This window comes from Hibiscus syriacus, unplaced genomic scaffold (genome assembly GCF_006381635.1).
Source record: "Hibiscus syriacus cultivar Baekdansim isolate YM2019G1 unplaced genomic scaffold, ASM638163v2 tig00110637_pilon, whole genome shotgun sequence".
In the NCBI taxonomy this organism is placed as follows: Eukaryota; Viridiplantae; Streptophyta; class Magnoliopsida; order Malvales; family Malvaceae; genus Hibiscus; species Hibiscus syriacus.
In genome coordinates, this window is record NW_024062808.1 from 2,970,124 (window position 1) to 2,993,883 (window position 23,760).

The 23,760-nt window shown below is 31.4% G+C and overlaps 1 protein-coding gene across 1 annotated transcript; it reads right to left on the bottom strand.

The window, feature by feature from the left end:
• Positions 1-4,682: 4,682 nt before the first annotated feature.
• Positions 4,683-5,189, bottom strand: LOC120136719 (outer envelope membrane protein 7-like). Its single transcript, XM_039152678.1, has one exon. The coding sequence runs from the start codon at positions 5,154-5,156 to the stop codon at positions 4,890-4,892; it is 267 nt and encodes an 88-aa protein (XP_039008609.1). The 5' UTR covers positions 5,157-5,189; the 3' UTR covers positions 4,683-4,889.
• Between the last annotated feature and the right edge of the window lie 18,571 nt (positions 5,190-23,760).

Genomic DNA, 23,760 nt, shown 5'->3' on the forward strand with positions numbered 1-23,760 from the left:
TTCTACCTTGATTCTGATGCAACAATTGTGAGAGGCACAATAATATATCTCGAACAAGAAGAGAAAGCTTTCAATGTTGATGTTCATTTTCTTTCCAAAAATCAAGGACGTCCAACTCCGCTTTTCTATTCATTTTAGGATCTCTAAATAAACAATTGTGTTTTTTTGTAATAAGAAAATATGGTCTCTTTCTTGTCAAAATCCTAGAAAAATATAAAAGAGAGAATGAAAAATAAAAGGATAAATAAAAAATATATAAATAAAATTTAAATTATTAAAAATTAGAAAAAGAATACAAAATTGTAAACAAAATAAAAACAAAGTATAGAGAACATAGTAAAATAGCAAGACAAAAAATGAAAAAATAAGAACAAGAATACAAAAAATCAAATATATAAAAAATAATTTATAAAAGATAAGATACAACAAATGCGTAAAAAATAAAATTCAATAAATCTGGAAAGTAAAAAAGAAAATACATGTTAAAATAGATAATAAAAAATACATGAAATTAAAAACAAAAATAAAAAAATAACAAAATAAGGAAGAAATGAAAACAATTAAAAATTAAAAAAGAAAGAAACTTACGCGAGACAGATCAAATTTACGCTTGTGATTTCCAGATAATGTACTCAAAATATTTGAGTTTGAGCTCAATTCTAATGATGTTTCATGTGAGCCATGTGTTTCTGTAATATATTCTTTAAAAACATCTCTAACTTAAATTTGACATCACCAATCTTCAAATTAACTTCTATTTCATTCTCAAATAAGTTTTCATAACAATACTTCAGAAAAGATAACTTATAACGAGGATCAAGAATCACTGCAAAGGTAAATAATGTGCCATAATCATCCTCACTTGAGTTGAATCAATAGTTATCGAACTTTTTATTCATTTCTATTGCCATTGTTTTTCAAAACTGCATCACTACTTCTCCTCAACAATCTCAAATGTATAAAAATTTTCAAACATTCCCAAAGTACAAATTTGCATTAGGATAATCACTTCCTAAATGTAACTCGGTTATATCCAAAATTGGTACTAAAATATCTCGAATGTTCTCAAGCATTTTCCACTCTTCAATGTCTGGACAATGATGGAAAGAAGGATTAACAACAACCATCTGCTTAAAAGTTCCACGATATAAAATAGCCCTATCAAGCATCATATATGTAGAGTTCCATCTTGTAGCGACATCAAGCCACAACCCTTTAGTTTCTTCTATCTTTGCTAATTTCACACTACGTCGAAAAGTATTTTTTCTTGATCCTAACCATCTAGTATACTTCACACAATCTCTTATCTTGACAACAATATGTTCAATGACCTTAAGTCCATCCTTAACAATGAGATTCAACACATGTGTAGCACATCGAACATGAAAGTAAACCCCTCCATATAATGTCCCTCGAGCATTAAAAGTATCCTTTAAATGAGCTTGGATTTTATCATTATTAGAAGCATTGTCCAATGTGATGGAAAAAATATTACAGTTAATATCACAATCCAGAAGTAAGTCTAGTAAAATACTATACATATTACTCCTAGTGTGCAGTGAATCAATATGACAGAAGTTCAAAACTCTACTATTTAACTTCCAATTAGCATCTACATAATAAGCGGTCAAACAAAAATATCCCTTAGTTTGACAAGATGTCCACATATCACATGTAAAAGAAATTCGACCAGAAACATTACGAAGAATCTCCTTTAAATTATTTTTCAAAATTTTATGCAATTTCAAATCAGCTTTTGCAGTGTTTCTACATATACGTCTAACTTGATTGTTTAAATATGCATTAATTTTTCTATTACCTTCATGTTCAATCCAAGAAAAAGCATATTCATGCTTTATAATTATTCTAGCAACCAAGGCTCTGTAAACCTTTTGGTCATAAACATTATCTTCTGATCCTTCTCCCTCTGTTCTCAAACTAGCTTTATATGCAAAATAGTTTTTACATTTGATAAGATGTTTTTGCATATTAGATGTTCCATAATGTGAGTTAGAAACGAAGGAAGCAGTTTTACAATGTCTGCAAAGTGTCCTTTCTTTTTCATCCTTAGTTTCTATTGGATCAAGACTGAGAAAATGTGTCCAAACCTAACTTCGTCTCTTAGAAAAACATTGTGATTCCGGTTGTGAACCCGGTACAAGAACAATCTTGGTATCAAGTTGAACCTCAGAAGTATTATCATTTGATCTCATGGCTGTCAAAACAAAGAAAAATATTATTAGTATCAACTTAAACCTCACATGCATGTCAAAGACAAACACAAAATATCAAAACACACAATCAAAATCTTAACGAAGCTATGAGGGAACCGACTACGGCATAACAAAATCACAACCATCTCTCAACAGAACAATAAAGAAAAGAAACAACAAAAACCAGCGGCATAAATCACAAATCAACATTGGAACCGATTGATTCAAAATTGATTCAAGATTGATGATGGTAGCGAAGGCTAAAACTAAGAAAGTACCTGATGTAATGACGTTGGATGGCTCTAAGTCTTTGGCTGCTTGTGACTAGTGACAGTGAGAGACGATGAGAGCACCAGAACAACGAGTGAGACTGAGAAAAATGCTCGGCATCAGGCGCGACCGTGCATGAGAATTGAGAAACTAGGGATTGTGCATTAAAAAAAAGAAACTAGGGATTGTAAATCTACAATTTAGAATTGGAGACCAAGGATTTAATGAAATTCTATATATATGGGGTTGGATCCAGTTACACAATCTAAAACTCTTTTAGTTTTACACAGATTTAGGATCGTTGGATGAGTGAAAATATGGCTGAGATTAAAAATAACAAATTTAAAGATTATCACTTGGAAAAAGAAACAAGAAGTTAATCTCAGCTTTTGATTTCTCTTATCCAACAGTCCTAAATCTGTTTAAAACTAAAAAGTTTTACATTATGTAAATGGATTCTAAACACATATATATAAATGTGATACATGATAATCAGTCATAGTAAAAGTAAAAAACCTATTGAGGGATAATGTTACAATCAATCCTAAAATTTATTAGGATTTATAAAGTTATTCTTATACTTCCAAAATTTTCAATTTAATCTTCAATTTTAAATGTTAAAGATTTATTGATCCGATTGATTATTTGATTTAAACTGAAACTTTTAGCCTCAAATTTAGGATTTGACAATATATTGTCATATAAAATTCCTGAATTACAAGTAATAAAGAGTAACACTAATGATTATGATGACAAAGAACGATGTCAATTAACTCGAACCGAAACCAACCCAAATTGGTTTGAAAATCTAAAAGTTGACTTGAACCGAAACAAATATGAATTGACATGAACCGAAACTAATCGATCCGATATTGACTCGACTCGAAATTAATCCCAACTGAAAGCCAACCGATCCGATTTTGACCCGACCCGAAAATCAATCGATCCGATTTTGACCCGACCCGGACTAAATTTATATAGACCCGAACTAAACCCGAACCAGATCTGATTTGATCCGAACTGAACCTAAACCAAATACAGCCTAACCCGAAATGACCTGATCCAAACCCGATCCAAATGACTCGATCGCCTCTAATTAAAAATATAACTAGTTCAACATAGTAAAAAATAATTTTATTGTTGTTTGATTCTTCATAAAAAGTAAATCTAGTTGTATTTCATCTCTAACTTCTTTTTTTATTGCTTCCAAAAGTTTTAGTGTTACGTTCTCATATTACAACAAAAATTGTGAAGAGATGTTTTTGTTATGAGTGCTTCCCGAAGGTATTGTATCATTTTCACCCTTCTAAACTAATACTATGTAATACAATGCACTTTGTTTTTTAAGAATATGTATTATATTTAATTAATCACATCACATATAAACATTAGTCAATTAGTCAATACATTGTACATGATTTATTCATGAAGAATACTGTACGCTCGTTGATTTTTTGTTGTTGATATTTTGCATTACTTATGAAATGAAAATCACTTTTTCATTGGATGTTTAACATTTTTGATTAAGCTCCCACTCAACTCATATAATAAGTCTCATTAGTTTCTTCTTCCTTTTTGATGGGATGGTTGCTTTCTTGATCTTGATAAATTATGAAATAAAAAAGGTCAATTTTATTAATTATTTGGTTAATAAAAATATTAACAGCAGTCATAATATTTGTGTTACTCTTGGTACTGGTATCGACTCAGGACTCGATACCGGCCTTATTTCTAAGACGAAAATGAAGAATTCGCCAATTAAAAAACTTTTTATGCAAAATTTTCCCATAGCATCTTTGATATCGTCTTCTCCAATATAATTATGGATAGGGATATCCCTCAGCGTTTCAAACAATTTTTCAATTAACCCATCGGCTTCCTGCTTCTTGGGCCCAAACTAGAGATTCTTCCTATATTTACCTTCAACTTCAATTCAATTTGATATTTTAACCAAACCAAATCTTATATTCAAAACATCGTCTCAATTGCATCTCTTTCTTGTTGATTGTTGACATAATTAGAGGATACATTAGAAAAATTATTATAAAGAAATATTAATCTAAGTGGAATTGAATTCGAATTTCATACCTTCAGGGAATATTTTATAATCATTTTCTCCCAAAAGAAAATCTTTGGTATTGATAACTAGGGCACCGCATTCAAATTTGTTTCCAGAAAAAAAGAGAGACAATTTCTCAGTTCTATCAACTAGAAGCACACTGGCTTCTGCTTCGATTCTGATTTGAAATGCAAAAGGTAATGATTTTATCTCATGTTCTAGAAACAGAAAGCTGCTACTCTAATATCACTTCTTGAAGCTAAGCTAGAAAACATCAAGATCTGGAAAATAATTATCCAAAACATCAACCATAAAAAAAAAGTAACCTACTCCCGGATGTTTTGTTCCTAACTTGCTCCAGCTGCGTTTTTGGCAACGGCATCGGCGTAAGAAACAGGCTTCCTATCAGAAGCCTCGGCGGAGGCGGAGGCGGCGCTGGAATCGTCTTTGGACGCAGCGGCGACGTCATCGAGATCGCGGCCAGGGTCGGTTTTGTCTGTGGAGGCACGGGCCTTGTCCAATAGAGGCTTAAAGGCCATCTCTATGGCCATCCACCCAAAAGCTATTGCCCCTACAACTACCGCCGCTTGCTTCACAGGCGATGATTTCCCCATTTGCGGCTCTAATTCTTTTTCTTTCTTTCTTTCTTTAACTTTATTGGTGTTAATTTGTTCAGATATATAACACTTCGCACAAAAGGAAAGGGGACGGGGCTAAGCAACCATGCGGGTCCCACCAAACAAACGATATTTTGTTATGAACGGTTGAAATTCAAGATTAAAGGGTTTTTCTATGATGAAACAACCCAAATAAATAGACCGATAAAAGAAAATTTTCAAATTAAATTCGGCTCTTCTCTAAATCAAGTTTAAACGTTTTAATATACAATTTGAGTAAATTAATTGAATTTAATTATCCTAATATATTGCACGAATCAAAGTGACTTTCGTCGTAAATGAATTGTTGTTTTCTTTGAGAACACGGGTTGGAACACCATAAATATCAGGGGTGTGAGCGATCAATGTCGAAATATTGAGGATTATCTTTTAGCAAATACTGACATGTATTTATCCTATATTATTCAAAAAAAATATCTTAATATATTATACGAATTAAACGACTTCAGTAGTTAAGGGAGATTTTAAGTTCAAACATTGTATGAGCGTTTATTGTCAATTAGTTGAGAATCTTTAAACAAATATTACCTTATATTTACTCTAGATTTATAAAAATAATGTCTTAATATACCATTATTGATTGAATCTTAGTTTAATTATTATTATAAAAATCAGAAATATATGAATTTTAATATATTGTAAAATTTTAAAAATATAAATTTTAGTATACTTAAACGTGCATTACACACATTCGGAGTGCGTATTTTCTATATCAAATATTATCTAATTCAAAACTTTAGATAATTAAAAGTTTGAATCATTAAAATTGTAATATGTATCCGATCCAAAAGAATAGGTATCCGATTTGAATATCTGAATCTAAATCCAAATATAAACTTTAATTTAAAAATAATTCCTTAACTCTAAATTTTAAAATTTTCTTCACTAGGTAGATATGGAGTGTGCGTAGAAGGTGAAAAGTCAGGAAGAAGAAAAATCTCGCTGTTGACTACCCTTCAGGTCGTCAGCAGTATTCGTCGGTCTACTCCGACCAGTCTTCCGGGTATCAAGTTTCGGTCTGCCAAAAACTTGGAGAGGAACGAAGCCAAGATGCATGGTGGATTTTCAGTGTTTCTCAGTAACATTAACAAGAGGATTCATCCTTCAGCATTACCTGAAGCTTTCATGATATACGGTCGAGTCACATGTACTTTTATGGCATATTGGAATAAGAATAGGAGAAAGAGCAAGGTCACCTTCGCTTTTGTTAGATTTGAAGACCAAAGAAGTGAGATGGAAGCAATCACTAGAGGGAACAAGGGGTGTTTATTTTTCGGTTTTAATTGAATTGACTGATCGAACCAAATTACTTCGGTTAATTCGGCCGACCACCGAATTAGTTCGGTCAGGAAATAATTAATATTTTTTTATATTTGGTTAATAATTAATTCGGTACGAAATCGGTTAATTAACCGAATTAACCGAAATTATTAAATAGTAAATATACTATATATATTAAATACATATTTTATGCTCAAACCCATTAAGAATTAAGATCTAATTATTTATTAACCACACTAGACTCATTAAATTATTAATACCTAATTAAATTTTAACCCTAATTAAAAAATACTTCTATTATATTCAAATTAGTTTAATTAGGAAAAATATAAAAAAAAACTTCGGTTAGTTCAGATAACCGACCGAAATAACCAAATTTTATTCGGTTCGATTAATATTTTCAAAAGAAAAGTTCGGTTCAGTTAACGGTTAAAGAAAAAAATTTCGATTAATTTGGTTAATGGTAATTCGATTCGGTCGGTGGTCGTTTTAACCGTTTGAACACCCCTAGAGGCAACGGGAGGAAGATGGACGATTTTTTCATCAAAGTCTTTCTTGATAAAGAATGGAAAAAGAACAAGAAGTTCAACGAAACAAAATCAACCGCCAGTAAGGACGTATCTAGGGGTGAACCTACCTAAGCCATATGTAACACCCCCAACCCGTACTCGACTCGAGTATGAATCTGAGGTGTCACATTGACTTATTAAAACGTTTACTTTTACAAAATCTCATAAAATTTAAAATTTTATTAAAACCACAGTGCAATAATTTACATAAATATCATCAGAATGATTACAAAATCGATCAGAGCATATATGATTTAAACTGTAATTACATGCCAGCATAATTGTTACAACAAAATGACATACGGTTTTTAAATCACTTCTGATCTAATCGTCTTCAAAGGATTTGCTGCATTCCTAAACTTAAACTCTGGTCTTCCTGATTCTTGGTACCTACGTGTGAAACCCTCACACGCTAAGTCACAGACTTAGTGAGGCATAATATAACATGTAACAATGAATTCCTGCTATATGCAATCCTATAATTCCATCACGACATTACAATTTACATATATTTACTCAATTATAACATGCATAATCATGAAATGCATAAATGAAATATATCATCTTATGAGGTGTTTAATTCGGTTTATCTTTTGGGGGCCCATGTACATTATTGAGAACCTAAGGTACATGAGTACATTGAGATTGTGCACATATGCTATCACCATAGCTCGTATAAATTCCCACTAGGAGCACATATAACTTGTCCCAAATGACCATATATATGTCCCGAAGGACCACGTAAATGACCCGAAGGACCACTCCTTAAGGATCACATATATATTCCAAATGACCAAATATGTTTCCCGAAGAACCGCATATATGTTCCAAAGGATTACATATATATCCCGAATGACCACATAGAACCCTCGACTCTTGGCATGCCAATTATACCTACAACTCTCATATCACATAACATGGGCTTAAATATGGATACATTTCACATTTTCATATCTCTTCTATCATTTCTCATATAAACACATCCCATACTTCACATGTACACATATGATCAGTTGTGTTATAACATATAACTTGGATTTGTTCTCTTCTGGTTGCATACATCACATATTATATCATATTAAAGCATGTATGAGTTATGCATGTACTCATTACAATCATAACATATGCATGTACATGAATATGAAATCATGAAATCAAATATAGGAAATAGACTTATCACAAGTCTTATTTCCATAAAACAACATCTATACTATTATGGTATGCACTCACTTTAGCCTCACTTGATTCGAATCAATTCTATGAATTTATCTCTCTCTCGACCGTTTTTAACTCTTCAATTGTTCTGGAACTTGCTTATGCTCGATATCTACATAATCATACATTTAATATGCATATTAGAATCCTAAGCATTATAATTCAATCCTTAATATCTTAAGCTAAAAGAAAGGCTTAATTACATTTTCCACTTTAAGTAGTATCGGTACCCAAGGTATGGTACCGATACTTTCCTAACTGTAGTATCGATATCAAGCCTAGGTATCGATACCCATTTTTGATTTTGTAATCCTTGTTTAAAAAATGGTACCGATACTGATCTTATGGTATCGATACCCTTGGTATTGATACTGCCCTTCAAGTATCGATATCTCATGAATAAATTGTCAAATTCGAGCTTATGGTGTCGATACTGTTAAACCGGTATTGTTACCCCTACTCTAAATTTCATTCATTAACCTTTGAAGTATAGGTATTGGATGAAGCAGTACGAATACTCATAGCCCATAATTCACTTTTTAAACCCGAAAATTCACCCATACCAATATAAACCTTACATTTTAAGCCCCTAACATGTCATTAAACTCAACTACCCTTACTTTAATCAACTTATACCCATATAAACCATCATTATCTTCAAAATCTCATCTTATATATTGAAATTAAGAATCCTACCAATTTTCCAACATGTTCTAACTTCAATCCTAACACTTCATACTTCTTAATTTAGCTAATGAAAAGTCAAATTTAGTTTCAAACTTTACTTACTAACTCTCTCTCAAGATTTCCCTTATAACCCTCTCATCTTTAATCTATCCCAACTTCTTCATCTTTTGATTTTAAGACAACTTAAGCTTTCCTTAAACTTAAGTATTACTCAAAGAACGTAAACCAAACTTAATTTCAATGAATAACCAACTAACAAGAAACTCACCTTGGTAATTTTGGGGTTCACGACTGAAAGAAGAAAGAATGATGAAGAGAACTCTAGAAAATCTTTCTTTTCTCCTCTACATATCTCCACGTGTATATATCTCCATCATATCACATTTTTAATTAATTTATTGGTCAAATGACCATTTTGCCCTTCTATTCATCCTTCTTTGCTATTTAATCTTACACAGATTTTCCATATAAGTCCCTGAACTATTCAATTTATCTACTTTATTCACTAAATTCTGATGTTTTACAATTTGGCCACTAACCCGGTGTTTAGGATGGTACACCATGGCTCACCCCATGCCCAAAAATATTAACACACACATATAACTTTTTATTAAATATATATAATATTTAAATAAAAGTATGTATAAATTACGTTAAAAAAATTTATTGGTCTAGTTGATATATTTTTCTAGATCACTTTAAATATATAGTTATTATGTTTTAAAATTAAAATATATATACAAATTATGTTAGATAAATCTTTAGGTATAAAGTCAAAATTAGTCCCCCAATATTTATTAAAATGGTTATTTTCTGTCTTTATTCTATTTTTTAGTACTTTAACTCCCAACATTTCATTTTAAGGAAAAAGAAGCGTTTGACTAAATAGTCACTTTTATCCGTGTATTTTCTTAGAGTATTTAGGTTTCCAATGTTTCATTTTAGTGTAAAAATGAACCTTATTTTAGAATGTTAATCGTTTGTTAACTAGGGGTGAGCAAAACTCGAGTCGACAAACCGATTTTTTCAACTTGAAAAAACTCGACTAGAATTGATTTCGAGTTGCAATTTCATAAACTCGACTTGACTCGAAAAATTTTCAAGTTCAAATCGAGTTGTAAAATATAACTCGAATATTTTAGCAATTAAAAGATTTATTTTCAAGTTTGATTGAGTCCTTCGATTTTGTATGAGATATGTATATCACATATAAAAATATGAAGAAATTTATTTGTATTGTATATATGGTTACAGAAAGTCACTTAAATTAGAATCAAATAATATTATAATATAAAAATGTTTACAATTAAAATTAAATAGAAACTTGAAAAATTGACTCGACTTGAATTTTATAAACTCGACTCTACTCGGAAAAAAAATTCAAGTCAACTCCGAGCTGTAAAATATGACTCGTTAACTCGAATCGATCGAACACTCACTCCTATTGTTAACTAATGATATGAACAAAAAAAATATTTATGGTCTGTTTGTTTCACGAAAAACAGATTCCGGAAAATGAATTTGATAAAATGAATAACATTTCCTAGAAAATATTTTCTGGAAATCATTTTATGGTGTTTGGATAATGTCGTGTAATTCATTTTACTCTGGTTGGTAAATTATTTAAAAAAAAATTATTATAAACATCAAATACAATGAATAATATTATTTATTAACAAAATAATATTATTATTTTTACTATATTAAAATAATTTATTTAATATCATTTTTGTCAATATTATTATTCAAATATTATATCTACAATTTTATAGATAAAAATATTACGACGACCACGAGTCGAGCAGTCTCGTCATAAAGTTGCAAGCCCCAAGGTTGTAGAGTTCTTTATACAGTGGATGCGTGTAGGTGCTGATTCCAAAAGATTACGTGCCACCATTTGGTGATGTTTTGAATTGGAAAAAGTTTTCTGCAATGGTTTCCATTGAAGAAATCCCAGACTTGAAGGAAACATTAAGGGGATACCTCAGAGGCAGTATAAAAGAATGCAGGAAAGAGTTGTTCAGGTAAAGGATGATTTATGTCAACAGGTACAGACTTAGAATTTTATATTCTGGGGTGAACTTGAACTTATATTGTTATGTAATTGGTGGGAAGTAGAGTGGAAGGACACCGATGATGTTTCGATATTGTTGTCCTATTGTTTGTCTATTCCTTTTACATGTTTGCAGCGTACCCTCTGGTCCATTTCTGTGGCAGCCGCTTTATGGAGTATTTGGCTCGTGCGCAATGACATAGTTTTTTTTATGGTAAATCTGCCAGTATGAAGGAACTGATTTTTAATATAAAATTGAGAGCCCTTGCTTGGTTGAAAGCGTCAAAGGATGAGTTACCCGTGAACTTTGACGATTGGTGGCTTAGACCATTTAATTGTTGTGATTCGAGTCCAAATAACCTGTTGCTGTGGGAAGCCCCGCCATCTGGTTCAGCGAAATTCAATGTAGGAGGTGTTTCAAATCAAATGTCAATTGGTTGTGGTGGTGTTCTCCGATCGTGGGAGGGAATTATTCATGCATTGTTTTCAAGTCCTTTACCTCCCAAAGGGAATGATTATTCTGTAATTTTGGTGATTAAGACAGCTCTGGAGGTGTTTGAAGAAGCAGGCTGGATTGGGAAAGTAGATTTAATAGTGGAGTTTGATTCCGAAATTGTTTTAAATTGGTTACTCAATATGATCCATCTTACTCGAATTTGGTGGGATTTGTTTATATAATCGAACGAAACAAAATAAATAAAGAATTAAAATAGAAGAATCAAACTTGTTACTCATGTGTAGACATGAAATCATATGAGTAGAGTAAAATAAACCGAATAAGGATTTTTGTTGAGGCCTGTATGAACAATTTCCTTAAGACAGATTCGTCTTCTCCTAGGTGCTTTGAATAACGTTGGACGTCGGAAAGAACGAATTTGAAATGAATTTTATAAGTGATTTCCTAATTCAACTTTGTGAATTGTGTCTTAAAGTTATCTCTCAAAGTTGTTTCTAAGATTGTGCCTCAGCTAACCTATATATAGGGGAGAGAAAATTAATCAACAGGTTATGACCTTTTGATGAAGAGATTTGTTGAAAAGTTAATATGTATAATTAAATTGATGTAATTTTATATCAAATAATAAGTCTGTTCACCCAGTGACATAACTTATTATTAAAATAATTCAATTTTATTCAATTATTTATTAATTTTTCGGACATGGGGAACTTGTAAAAATGGTTGGATTACCTATTACATATCCTCGTGGTCAGTTGGTGGCTACTCATTTGTTAGTAATTGATACAAAAGCGTTGTCAATATATTGCTATGGTGGTAACCCACCAGAGGACATTAACAACATGGATTGGATTAATTCCTTGATGAAAATGCAAAACAAGTTTGTTTTGAACAAGGAGGGTGTTAAGCATTACACAAGTGAATTCATTCTCACACTTTATCCATGAGTGAAAATGACTTTTCTGGAGTTCTCAACAATGTTACTGGGGGTTTTGCTCGAAGAAACTATAATCTTCAAAGTCCAGCTGTGGGGCATATTGAAATAGAGGGGCTCTCTCGCATAACAACAATTTTTCTTGATACAAACGAATTCAGTAGTAAGTTGGTGCAGCAACACTATAAGCCTGCGGATATTCATGAGGTACAAGATATTAACCATTTGTCATTTGTTGAACGAGAATTGAGGTTGATAAAGATTGTTGTGAATTTTGCTGCTCGACGAGATATCATTGACATTACCGACATATTTAGAGCCAAGGCTGTTGATGATCCAGATCACTTAATCACTTTAAAGTCGATGGGAGATATAGACAAGTTGGTTGCAGTGCAGAGATTGTTGTTGAACTATGGCATTTGCGAGGTTGCTCGAGCAGACCGTTTAGCATTACGACGAATGACCGACGCTAACGACCAAACAGAATTATATCGATTACAAATGCCTCAAGAATTAATTCCTCAGGAATTAATGCATACAAAAATGCCTCCAGAATTAATGGTTCTAGTAATGTCTCTGCAATTAGACCATACAATTCGAAGATGTCGTGATAATGGATACTGCAAGATGGCTTCATATAGATAAAGAAATGATGGATGGGTTGCAAGAAGTGAATGAAGTATTGAATTCCACAGAAGTTTTGCTGGTTGCCAAGACAATTAATGATCAAGAAGTTGCTACTTTGGTTACAACTTTCATTGTTGAAATAGGGCTAATTGGTTTCATTTTAACAAAGCTAGATAGGGATTCTAAACGTGGTGTAGCTTTCGGTGATAGAGAGGTATTTGAGAAGCCAATCAAGCTTGTAGGATGTGGAGACAGCTTGGAGGACCTCAAAATTTTCTATTCAGATCGAATGGTTTACATGTCTTGGAGATGGGAGACATTCTCTCATTTGTTGAGAAGGCACAAGATATGCGCCAAGAAGAAGTTGAAGAGTTGCAAACGAAGATTATGAGTGCAAAACCGTGTTGTTGCTTGGAGGGATTCCATGACTCAAGTTATCGATATGGTCCCTAAAGTGGGAAAGGTTACCCGATCTCAAGCTCGAGAAACAGAAAAGACCCCTAAATTAATGGAGTCGATAATTGAAGCCACATCAACACATTCATCAACATGTTACTCTACTACCTTCGTTGGAAAGGAAAATCCAAGTTCAACATATCCTTCGAACCTTGAGGACAAGGTTCCTCTCCAAGAAGGGAATATTGTTAAGACCCAAATACAACTTAAACCAATGCAACAAGCACCAACCATGGCTAGGTCAGCACAAGTGGCGAAAGTGGCGAGGAAGAGTACGTATGAGAGAAGGAATCCCAAGGCTTTATCGACTTGGTTTAGTTTGTCACTACGACTGGTTATATATAGGCAATAGAAGATAGAAGCAGAGGCATGAAAAATGTGATAATCTGTTACCCTCTCTCCTCCCTAATTTTCTCTTCTAGACTTTTCTTCTATTTCTTCTCTATCGTTGTAATCCTCTTGTTCTTCATTGAAATCAGCTTGAGTGTTTCAATTCATATCAGTGAGCTATTAATTAAGTTTTAATTTCAGTTTTCCTGGAAAGCTTTGATTTTCGTTGCTAGTAGTTTTGGGGTGTTTGGTAATTGTATTTGGGTTGTTCTTCTTTGTTTCTTCCCTGTTAAAGTGTACTCTTTTCCTCCTTTTTAAGGTGGGGGAGGCACTCTATTAAGGTGTAGGCTCCTATGATTCTAATAATAAATCATATTTGTTGAGAAAAAAAAATTCAATGGTCGAACTTAAACTTATAAAATTTTATGAGAGCATAAATATATTTTTAATAGAAAATATATATTGAAAAAATATAAAATATATAATAATTTTAAATTGTTTAGGAGGACCACCCCTTTTTAGGTCCATCTCTGCATGTGAATATAATGGAGGTGGTGGGTGTTTGGAAAAAATGGAATTAGAAATGTTTTGAGACAAATTAGATATAAATATTATTGTTCAAGCATCTATTTGATGTTTTAGCAGTAGTTTAAAGATAACACTAAATATTAATATTTCTTTAATGTTGTCATGTCATTAATTTAATCGGTGTCTTCCTGTCAGGGTCAATTATGGTCCTACTCCCAAAAAGTATTAGATTTAGATAATTATATTTATAGAATGTATATACATTATCGATAATTAAAAAAAATCTTAAATAGATATTATATTAAAATATCTGAGGATATTAAAAAAATAACATATTAACTTTTAAAAAGGTTATAAACAAAATATTAATCCACAATAGAATGTCATTTACCATGTATCATATAGATATGAGTGTTTTGAAAGTTTAGTTATTCAAAGGATTTAGAAAATTTTGAGTTATTTGAGTTGACGAGTTTATTTTACAACTCAAAGTTAACTTGAAACTTTTTTGAGTCGATTTAAGTTTATAAAATTCGAATCAAGTCAAGTTTATAACTTCAATGTTTCTGTTTAAATTTAATTGTAAATATTTATAATATTATGATATTATTTTTTAAATAGTTTTTATAAGCATACACAATACATATATATCTTCATATTTTTTCATATTTGATTTACATATATCATACAGAATTCAGGGATACGACTCAAACTTGAAAATAAATTTATTAATTACTAAAAATTGTGTTATTCTAGTTATTAAAGTTGTATTTTATAACTCGATTTGAACTTGAATTTTTCCTAGTCCAGTTTATGAAATTACAACTCGAAGTCAATTCAAATAGAGTTTTCTTGAGTTGAATTGAGTCGAAAAATTCAATTTTTCAAATCGAGTCGAGTTTTAATCACTCCTATAATTTATTGTGTTTGTCAATTTATTTTAAAAAAATATTTTTAATCAAATTTAGAATTTATTATTAAAAATTTTAAACAAGAAAACATAAACGTTATGTGAGCTTTTGCAGAATCATTCAATCCATCCCGACAATTTTATTTTTATTTTTCTCTAAAAAAAATCCATTTCTGCATAAAGTAGGAATGAGCATTCGTTCTAGTAGAGTTGATTCGAGTAAAAAAATTCGAGTTATTCCAGTTAACAAGTCGTATTTTATAACTCTAAATTAATTTGAAAATTTTTTCAAGTCAAGTTTAAGAAATTTGAGTCAAATTATTCGAGTTTCTATGCTAATTTTATTGTAATTATTTATAATATTAGAGTAAGGATTGGTTCCAATTTTTCGACTTTCTCTAACCATATAAGATTCATATATTTAATATAATGTTAGTTAATATATTAAATACAATCTAAAATTATAAAACATATTCACAATATTATATTTTTATTTATTTTGGGGATAAAATAATGATGAGATTATAAAAGAGTCAAAGAATTGATTGGAAGAAAAAATTTGCAAACAATTGCAATTAAAGGACCAAATTGAATAAAACACAATGTTAAGGGAAAAAGAGAGCACATTTTTAGTAAGAAAAATAAGAATTGAAGTTATATAGGTATTCTATAGTAGTATATGAGCATGTAATTTAAATTTGGTAAAAAAATGGAATTAAAATAAATGATAAATTGAAGAAATAAGAAAATTATGAAAAATTAAGGGACTAAATTGATAAATAAAAAACTTGTTATCGAAAATAAGAATTGGAAGTATACATGTATTCTACGATGGTTTAGGAGCATGTGGTTCAAATTTGGTTTAAAATATACTTAAAATGAAGGAGAAATTGAATGAATAATGAAATATGGACTAAATCATAAAAAATTCAAAATACATAGTCAAAAGATTTTTCGAGTAACTCGGAATTTTTAAATTTCAACACAACTTGAACTCAAAAATCGAATTGATAATTCGACTTAACTCAAATAACTTGACTCAAATAACTCGAAAATAAAAAATTAAATTTTTCGAGTCGAGTCAAGTTTTGCTCACCCCTTACAAAAAGAACGCTGGCAGGTTTAAATTAAGGTTGTTAGGTTGACCCATAACAGCTTTTGGGCCGAGAACGGGCTTTTAGCATTTGGGCCAACAACGGGCTTTCCCTTACCTAACAACAACAAAATTCATTATCTAAAATAGAAATAGGAGTGAACATCTGATCGAGTCTACTGAAAAAATTTGTTATTTAAATTGATAAGTCTTATTTTATAATTCAAATTTTATATGATTTTTTTTTGTTGAGTCGAGTTTATGAAATTCGAGTTTCTATTTAAACCTAGGGTAAAGTACACAAATGGTCCCCGACTATATGGTGCACTTATTTGTTGAGCCCCTCGACTATTAAAAGTTATAAAATGATTCTTTGATATAAGATACTCTTTGTTGAGTCTCTGACTATCAAAAGTTATAAAATAGTCACATAACTATTTATATTTTCAAACTTGCCATTTTCCATTAAAAAATTTATGATCGTTTGAGCTGGACGTTAACATATTCATTAAAATATTATATAGTTGAGTCAGTGCGTGAAAACAATGACGGTGCAGTAGACATCATTAAAATATGACCTTATCATATCTTAATCAACATGTTAACTTTCATATCAGAAACTTATCATTCTTTTAACGAAAAATGATGAGTTTAGAACATATGAATAATCAAGTGATCATTTTGTAACTTTTAATAGTCGGTGGACTCAGCAGAACAACAACTTATAGCCAATGGGTCATTTTATAACTTTTAATAGTTAGAGACTCTACAAAGTAACGCCTTATAGTTGGGGGAGCATTTTATAACTTTTAATAGTTATAGATTCAACAAAACATCACCCTATAGTAGTATTTTACACTTAAGTTTAAGGCTTAATGCCCAAATAAGTGCTCAAACTATACCTTTTGTGTCAAATAAGTGCCCACATTTTTTTTGCCCATCCGGGTGTCTAACGTTACAAATGTTAGGACTTTAGGTGCCCGGGCCGTCAACGATGTCAGTTTTCACCATTAAGTGACACGAGTCACAACCTGATAATTTTGAAATTTAATTTTTTTTAAAAAACTATTAAAACTATTATTATATTTAGAAAAAAAACCTAACTTTTCTTATATTATAAATAAGGGGTGTTCAAACGGTTAATTCGGCCAACGATCGAACTGAATTACCATTAACCGAATTAATTGAAATTTTTTCTTTAACCGTTAAACGAATCAAACGTTTCTTTGAAAATATTAACCGAACCGAACAAAGTGCATTAATATGATACTTACTTTGTCCCATGAGAGACATTGTAGTTATCTTTCTGGACTTACAAGGACCTACAGAATGTTCCACTGGTATCATGACCCACTCTCTGTTTACAGCAATGAACTGATGTTTGATTTAAGGCTTACGTTAATTAATCGATTTTCTCTCTCTCTTTTCCACCAATGCTTTCAGGGTGTTCAAAGAAAGCAAGGGAAAATGACAAAGAAACCTATGGACAATGATTCACACACATGTAGATCTCTGGCCAGCATCGATTGATCTTAGCAACAGAAAGCGTAACTGAATTCTTGCATCTTAATCTCCCTGCCGTGGATTGTAAATTCTCGAATCAGGTTGAGTATGTTGCAGCTTGTGCATGTAGTTCAAAGTTAGAAAATCATGCATGTTTACTGTAAAAGAAAGATCAGGGCAAATTTTGTTTATGAATTCTTCCAGCAAGCCACCTATGATAGGAATGATGTTTTGGTAGGATAATTTCCTTTTAAATTTCTTTTTGTTTTGTGTGTTTCTATAGTCAAAAAGATTGAACGAAGGCATTTGAATGTATGGTGAGCTGCCACTTTTGTGATGAAATTTTTTTGATTTCTACAAAAACAAATAAATAAAAATAAAAAGCAAACCAAGTTGAAGGAACGTGCATAGGAAAAGTGAACATGTTAACTTATCAGCTTTTTCTTCTATAAATAATGTAAAATATAAGCATCATTCATCAATCAAACAGAACCCCATCTTTCATTAGATTTCTCATTGTCAGTCTACACTTCAACTATACAACCTATTCGAATTAGATTATAGATCGAATACGAGCAGATCCGAGACCCCGGAGTTAATCATTCCAACACAGGAGCAACACAGTACATCTCCATATGATATAGAGCCTTGCCCTTTGCTCTCTAATGTGCTTCGAGCACCTTTGCCGGGAACGACCCTTCATGCTCCTCATCGAGAACAAGCTTTCTCCCATTAACACCTTCGCCGTGTACTCGGAAACAGGATTAAGAGTGGAAGAAGAACCTGAAACCGAACTTCTTGTTGAGTTTGAAAGGGTGTGGGAGATTTTTGAAGCCAGTTTATAGGAAGAACAAAAACTGTTGAAGATATGAGTGAAGCAAACATGTGGTGGGTAACAAACATTGGCCCCCTTGTTTGAGTCATTGGCGTTATGTCCCACTCTTTTATCAATAACTATACAATGTACTAAGCAATGCTATTCGGACTGTCGGATTGCCGAACTGTCTTGAAAAGGACTTGTCGTAGGAAGAAAATATCTGTCTCAAAACACCATATAATGGTCACAACAAGGAACGAATTTGCTTGTATATATTAATAAACAATGTTGTGTTAACATGTTAATTGTTGTACCTCTTCTGGTTCTTCTTCTCAAGTTGTGTTTTTACTGTTATTCTTCCATTTATCAAAGATCTTAAGAGTCACTATGTAAGGATGAAGAAAATGATTGAAACTATCTCATATTGGCGAAAAGGATTGAAACTATCTCATATCGACTCTCTCTCTCACACTGAACCTCTTTATTGTTTATCATTGCCTTCAATCTACTAAATTAATATATGTAATTTTATGTCAAAATCAAAAAAGAATTAATAGTAACAAATAATCATAATTTATCGATAGGATTAGTTTAAGTGATAAGCAGCTTGATATCGGTTAAATAAATCTTGAGTTTGAGTTATTGTGTATGTAGAAAATTCTCGTTGAGAAAATCACCTACAAAACTATATATGCGACTTGAATCAATCTGGATAAATCTAGGCAAACCCCTTGAAAACCAGAGGGGCAAGAAAAATAATCATTATAATTTCATTTTTTTATCAACAAAAAAATCAATGAATAACATACTAAAATACAAGTAAGTTGTTAATAAGTAAGCATATGAAGTAAATGGGAATTAAAGAAGACCCTTGTTTATGAAAAATTATTAGATGGATTCGGCTCACCACCTCATACGTGATCCTAATCAATAACATTTTTTCGTCTCATTTTTTTAAGGTAAATCTTTATCTCTTTCTTATGCATAAATAAGGAATTGACAATTATTTAAAATTATTTAAAATTAATTGATGTAATTCAATGAAACCATAAATTACGTAACGAGCCGAATCTATAAAATAATTTGTCCTTGTGCATGGACAAGATAAGGATTTCGTGGTTATTATTTAAAATTTTGGGGACAGAAAATCAGAAGCAAATAAGAGAGATGGGCATCAATGATTGTAAAGGTGTTAAATAATGTTCGGTTGTAGCAGATAACGACAGCTTTAAACAGGATTCAAAGGTCATATAAGTGAAGGGTTGAGTCTATTTGTAACCCACGAAACAGCTGACGAAATCAGAGCATAGTTGAGGGAATAATTAATGCAGAATGTCATTTAATTATTATAATGAAATAAGATAGCATTATTTGATTCGGTGGTGCTGTCTGGTAGGGATGTACCCAACATTTTGCATTAAGGATACAAATTATGAAAATTATATAAAAAAAAAATTAAAGAGTACACAATTATAAAATTTCATTAAATAATTAATAAAAATAAAAGTATTTAAATTATAGGAGAATTTTAAATTTTTAGTAGTAATAAGATTGAGTTGAAGTGTGGATCTCGATGGCAATGCAAGCACATAAATTGGAAGGCTATTTTTCTAATAGTTTGATACTGATTACAATAGTATCTATTTAAAATTTTCTTAATCAATTAACAACGCAAATAGATTGTGCATAGTGACAGAGCCCTGTAGCCCCGGGGGCCACTACTCCAATTTTTTTACCATTAAAAAAAGAGGGATAATTATCAATTTATATCTTTAAATTTTGATTTATTTTGATTTTGCCCCTCATTTTATATTGTAGTATTCAATTTAAACATGTCTTTAATATTTATATTATGAGGACATATACATGTTTATTTTAATTTAATGTTTTTCTAGATATTTTTTATTTTCATCTTATTATTGTTGTTTTGATTGAATTTAAATATATATTTAATAATCAATATAAATTTTAATATCATAATATGCAATCTTATTATCACCATCCTTGTTGTTTTTAGTTTCACTAGAATAAATTTTATCTTTTATTTATTGGTTGAGTGTTAAAAAAATGTTCTTATACTCATGTTTTTTTACAGAAATAAAAGTAATTAATTTTATTAAGAAAGAAAAATATCTAAAATTATAATGAGATTTTACAATTAGATTCACAAATTAAACACATAATTAGGATATTCTTCTATAACCATTAACATATGAAACTAGTCACTTAAGATAATATAAATACCATCCAAGGAAAAGGAGAAAAACTCATAAAAAAACTCGTACAATATGTAGATACACAAATATATTTGCTATGGAAAATGAGCCACCATAGGAGATTTAACTAATAAAAGACCATCGACAAACACAAATCGGAGTCAAACATCATGAAAAACTATATGTAACATCCCAAACACTGGGTTAGTCATCAAATTGTAAATTTTTAGAGTTTAATGACTAAATTAGATAAATTAAAAAGTTCAGGGACTTAAGAGGAATATTTTTTATGTAGGACTGAATAGCAAAGGAGAAATGAGAGGGCAAAATGGTCATTTGATAAGAAAAATAATTAAAAATTTAGTTATGGTTATATTATAACCACTTGGAGATTATTAAAGGCAAAAATCAAGATTTCCAGAGTTTTCTTTCTACTTCAGTCGTGAACCTCATTTGGAAAGGTGAGTGACATGTTGGTTGATTATTTATTAAATTTAAGTTCCGTTTATGTTCTTTATATAATACTTAAGCTTAAGGAAAGCTTAAGTTATCTTAAAACCAAAAGATGAAGGAGTTAAGAATGATTTAATATAATAGGCGGTTAAGTGAAATTGTGGGAAGGAAGTAAGTGAAGTTTGAGATCATATTGACTTGTCATTGGTTAGAATAAGAAGTATAAAGTGTTAGAAATGAAATTATAACATATTGGGAATTTAGTAAAATTCTTGGTTTCAAGATTTATGATGAAATATTGAAGATGAGGACGTGTTATATGAATATAAGATGGTTTGAGTAAGTTGAGTTTAGAAGCATGAAAGTAGGTATGGGTGAATTTTCTGGTTAAAAGGATGAATTATGGGCAAGGGATATCGTTATTGTTTATCCAGTATGTTGAAAACATTTTTGTTTCGATATAACAAATTAAGTTTAAATGAATTTTAAGATTTTACAAATGATTTTCTAAGTATATTCGATTTAATTAATCGAATATCAAATTATTATTCCAAGTCTTTTAAGATCAATTTCAAACCTTACTAAAAGTGTAAAATTGTGTTTTATACTTAATATATTTTTGAAACAATTTTCACAAAGTATTTTGAACCAAAATCAAGCCTAAAATCAATTTTTCAAAGTGATGCACCGATGCACCAATCCATGCATCGATGCACCATGGAATAAATTGAACATCGAATGCATTTCATGCATCGATGCATATACCATGCATCGATGCACTGAGGATTTTATGAAAACATCGAATGCATTTGATGCATCAATGCACCAGCCATGCATCGATGCACTCTGGCTATTTTGAAACATCGAATGCACTTGATGCATCGATGCACTCTTAGTGCACCGATGCACTAAGGGTCCAACGGTCAAAATATTTGAATTTTACACTGATGCACCATGGGTATGCATCGATGCACTGACGCTCCTAACTGATTTTATTAATTGTTTTCACACTTAAACGGCTATATTAACTCCACTGAGCATCCCCAACATTCAGAATCATTTGAAGGTGTATTTAAACAAGCTTAGAAGCCATTGATCAACAACAAGAAATAACAATCAACAAGAATCAAGAGAGAATCAAAAAGAAAGCGTCAAACCTCAAGTTTGAGTATTTCAAGCCTATTTTTCATTCAATATTCATTTTGCTTTCAAGAACACTACTTGTACTCAATTGTATTCATTTTTTAGTGTTATTCTCTTTGCTCTAGAATTGTGCAAACAATCTACCTTGTGAGGATTTCTTTGTAAGTTTACAAATTTGTAATATTCTCTTTGAGAAAGAGTGTTCTCAAGAATTGGGATATATCCTTGAGGGAGTTGTAAGGTTATCTCTTTGGCCTCAAAAGAAAGAACAAATTAGTGAATTTGTTGGAAAATCCTTAGTGTGGATAGTTAAGGTAGTGGACGTAGACTTTGATTGAGAAAGTCGAACCACTCTAAATCGCTGTGCAATTACTTTCAAATTTCTGCAAAAGCTTCCACCAAAATTTTAATTACCAATTCACCCCTCTTGGCCAATTCTGTCGATCGATTAACTCAACAATTGGTATCAGAGCCTCACTCATTTAAAGGTTTAATTACCTCTTGAGTCAATTCGGGAAGAGTTACATCGATTGTCAAGTCATCAATGACCTCTACTTAAAATGTCGACTCCGGTCTTGATTCGATGCCCGTCAACAAGCCTCCTTTTTTCAATGGAGAAAACTACACCTATTGGAATAATAGGATGATGTATTTCATTCAAGAAAGTGACATGGGTGCGTGGAATATCGTAGAAGATGGATATATCAAACCTTCCACTCATCCAAGATCGTGGAGTGAAGTAGAGACGAGATTGTTCCAGCTCAACTCCAAAGCCATCAATATTATTTTTTCTGCCCTTGGACCGGATGAATACGGAAGAGTTTCATCTTGTACAACCGCCAAGGAAATATGGGATAAATTTCAAGTCACACATGAAGGCACCGACGAGGTAAAAGAATCTAAAATTAGTCTTCTAACGCATAGCTATGAAAATTTCAGGATGAAACCGGATTAAGATATCAAAGCTATGATGGATATATTTTCAACGATTGTCAATGGTCTCAAATCATATGGAGAGATCATTCCAAACATAAAGCTTGTGAGGAAGTTAGTTTACTTTCTTCCGAAATCATGGCAATCAAAGAAAACGGCAATCATCGAGGCTAAGAACCTAAAATCCTTAACTCTTGAAGAGCTAATCGGTTCCCTCCTCACTCATGAAATGATTCTTGAAGATGAGGTGGACCTCGATAAGATTGACGAGACACCAAAGGAGAAGGAGAAGAAGAAAAATATTGGAGTTGCTCTCAAATCCACAAAGGATGAGAG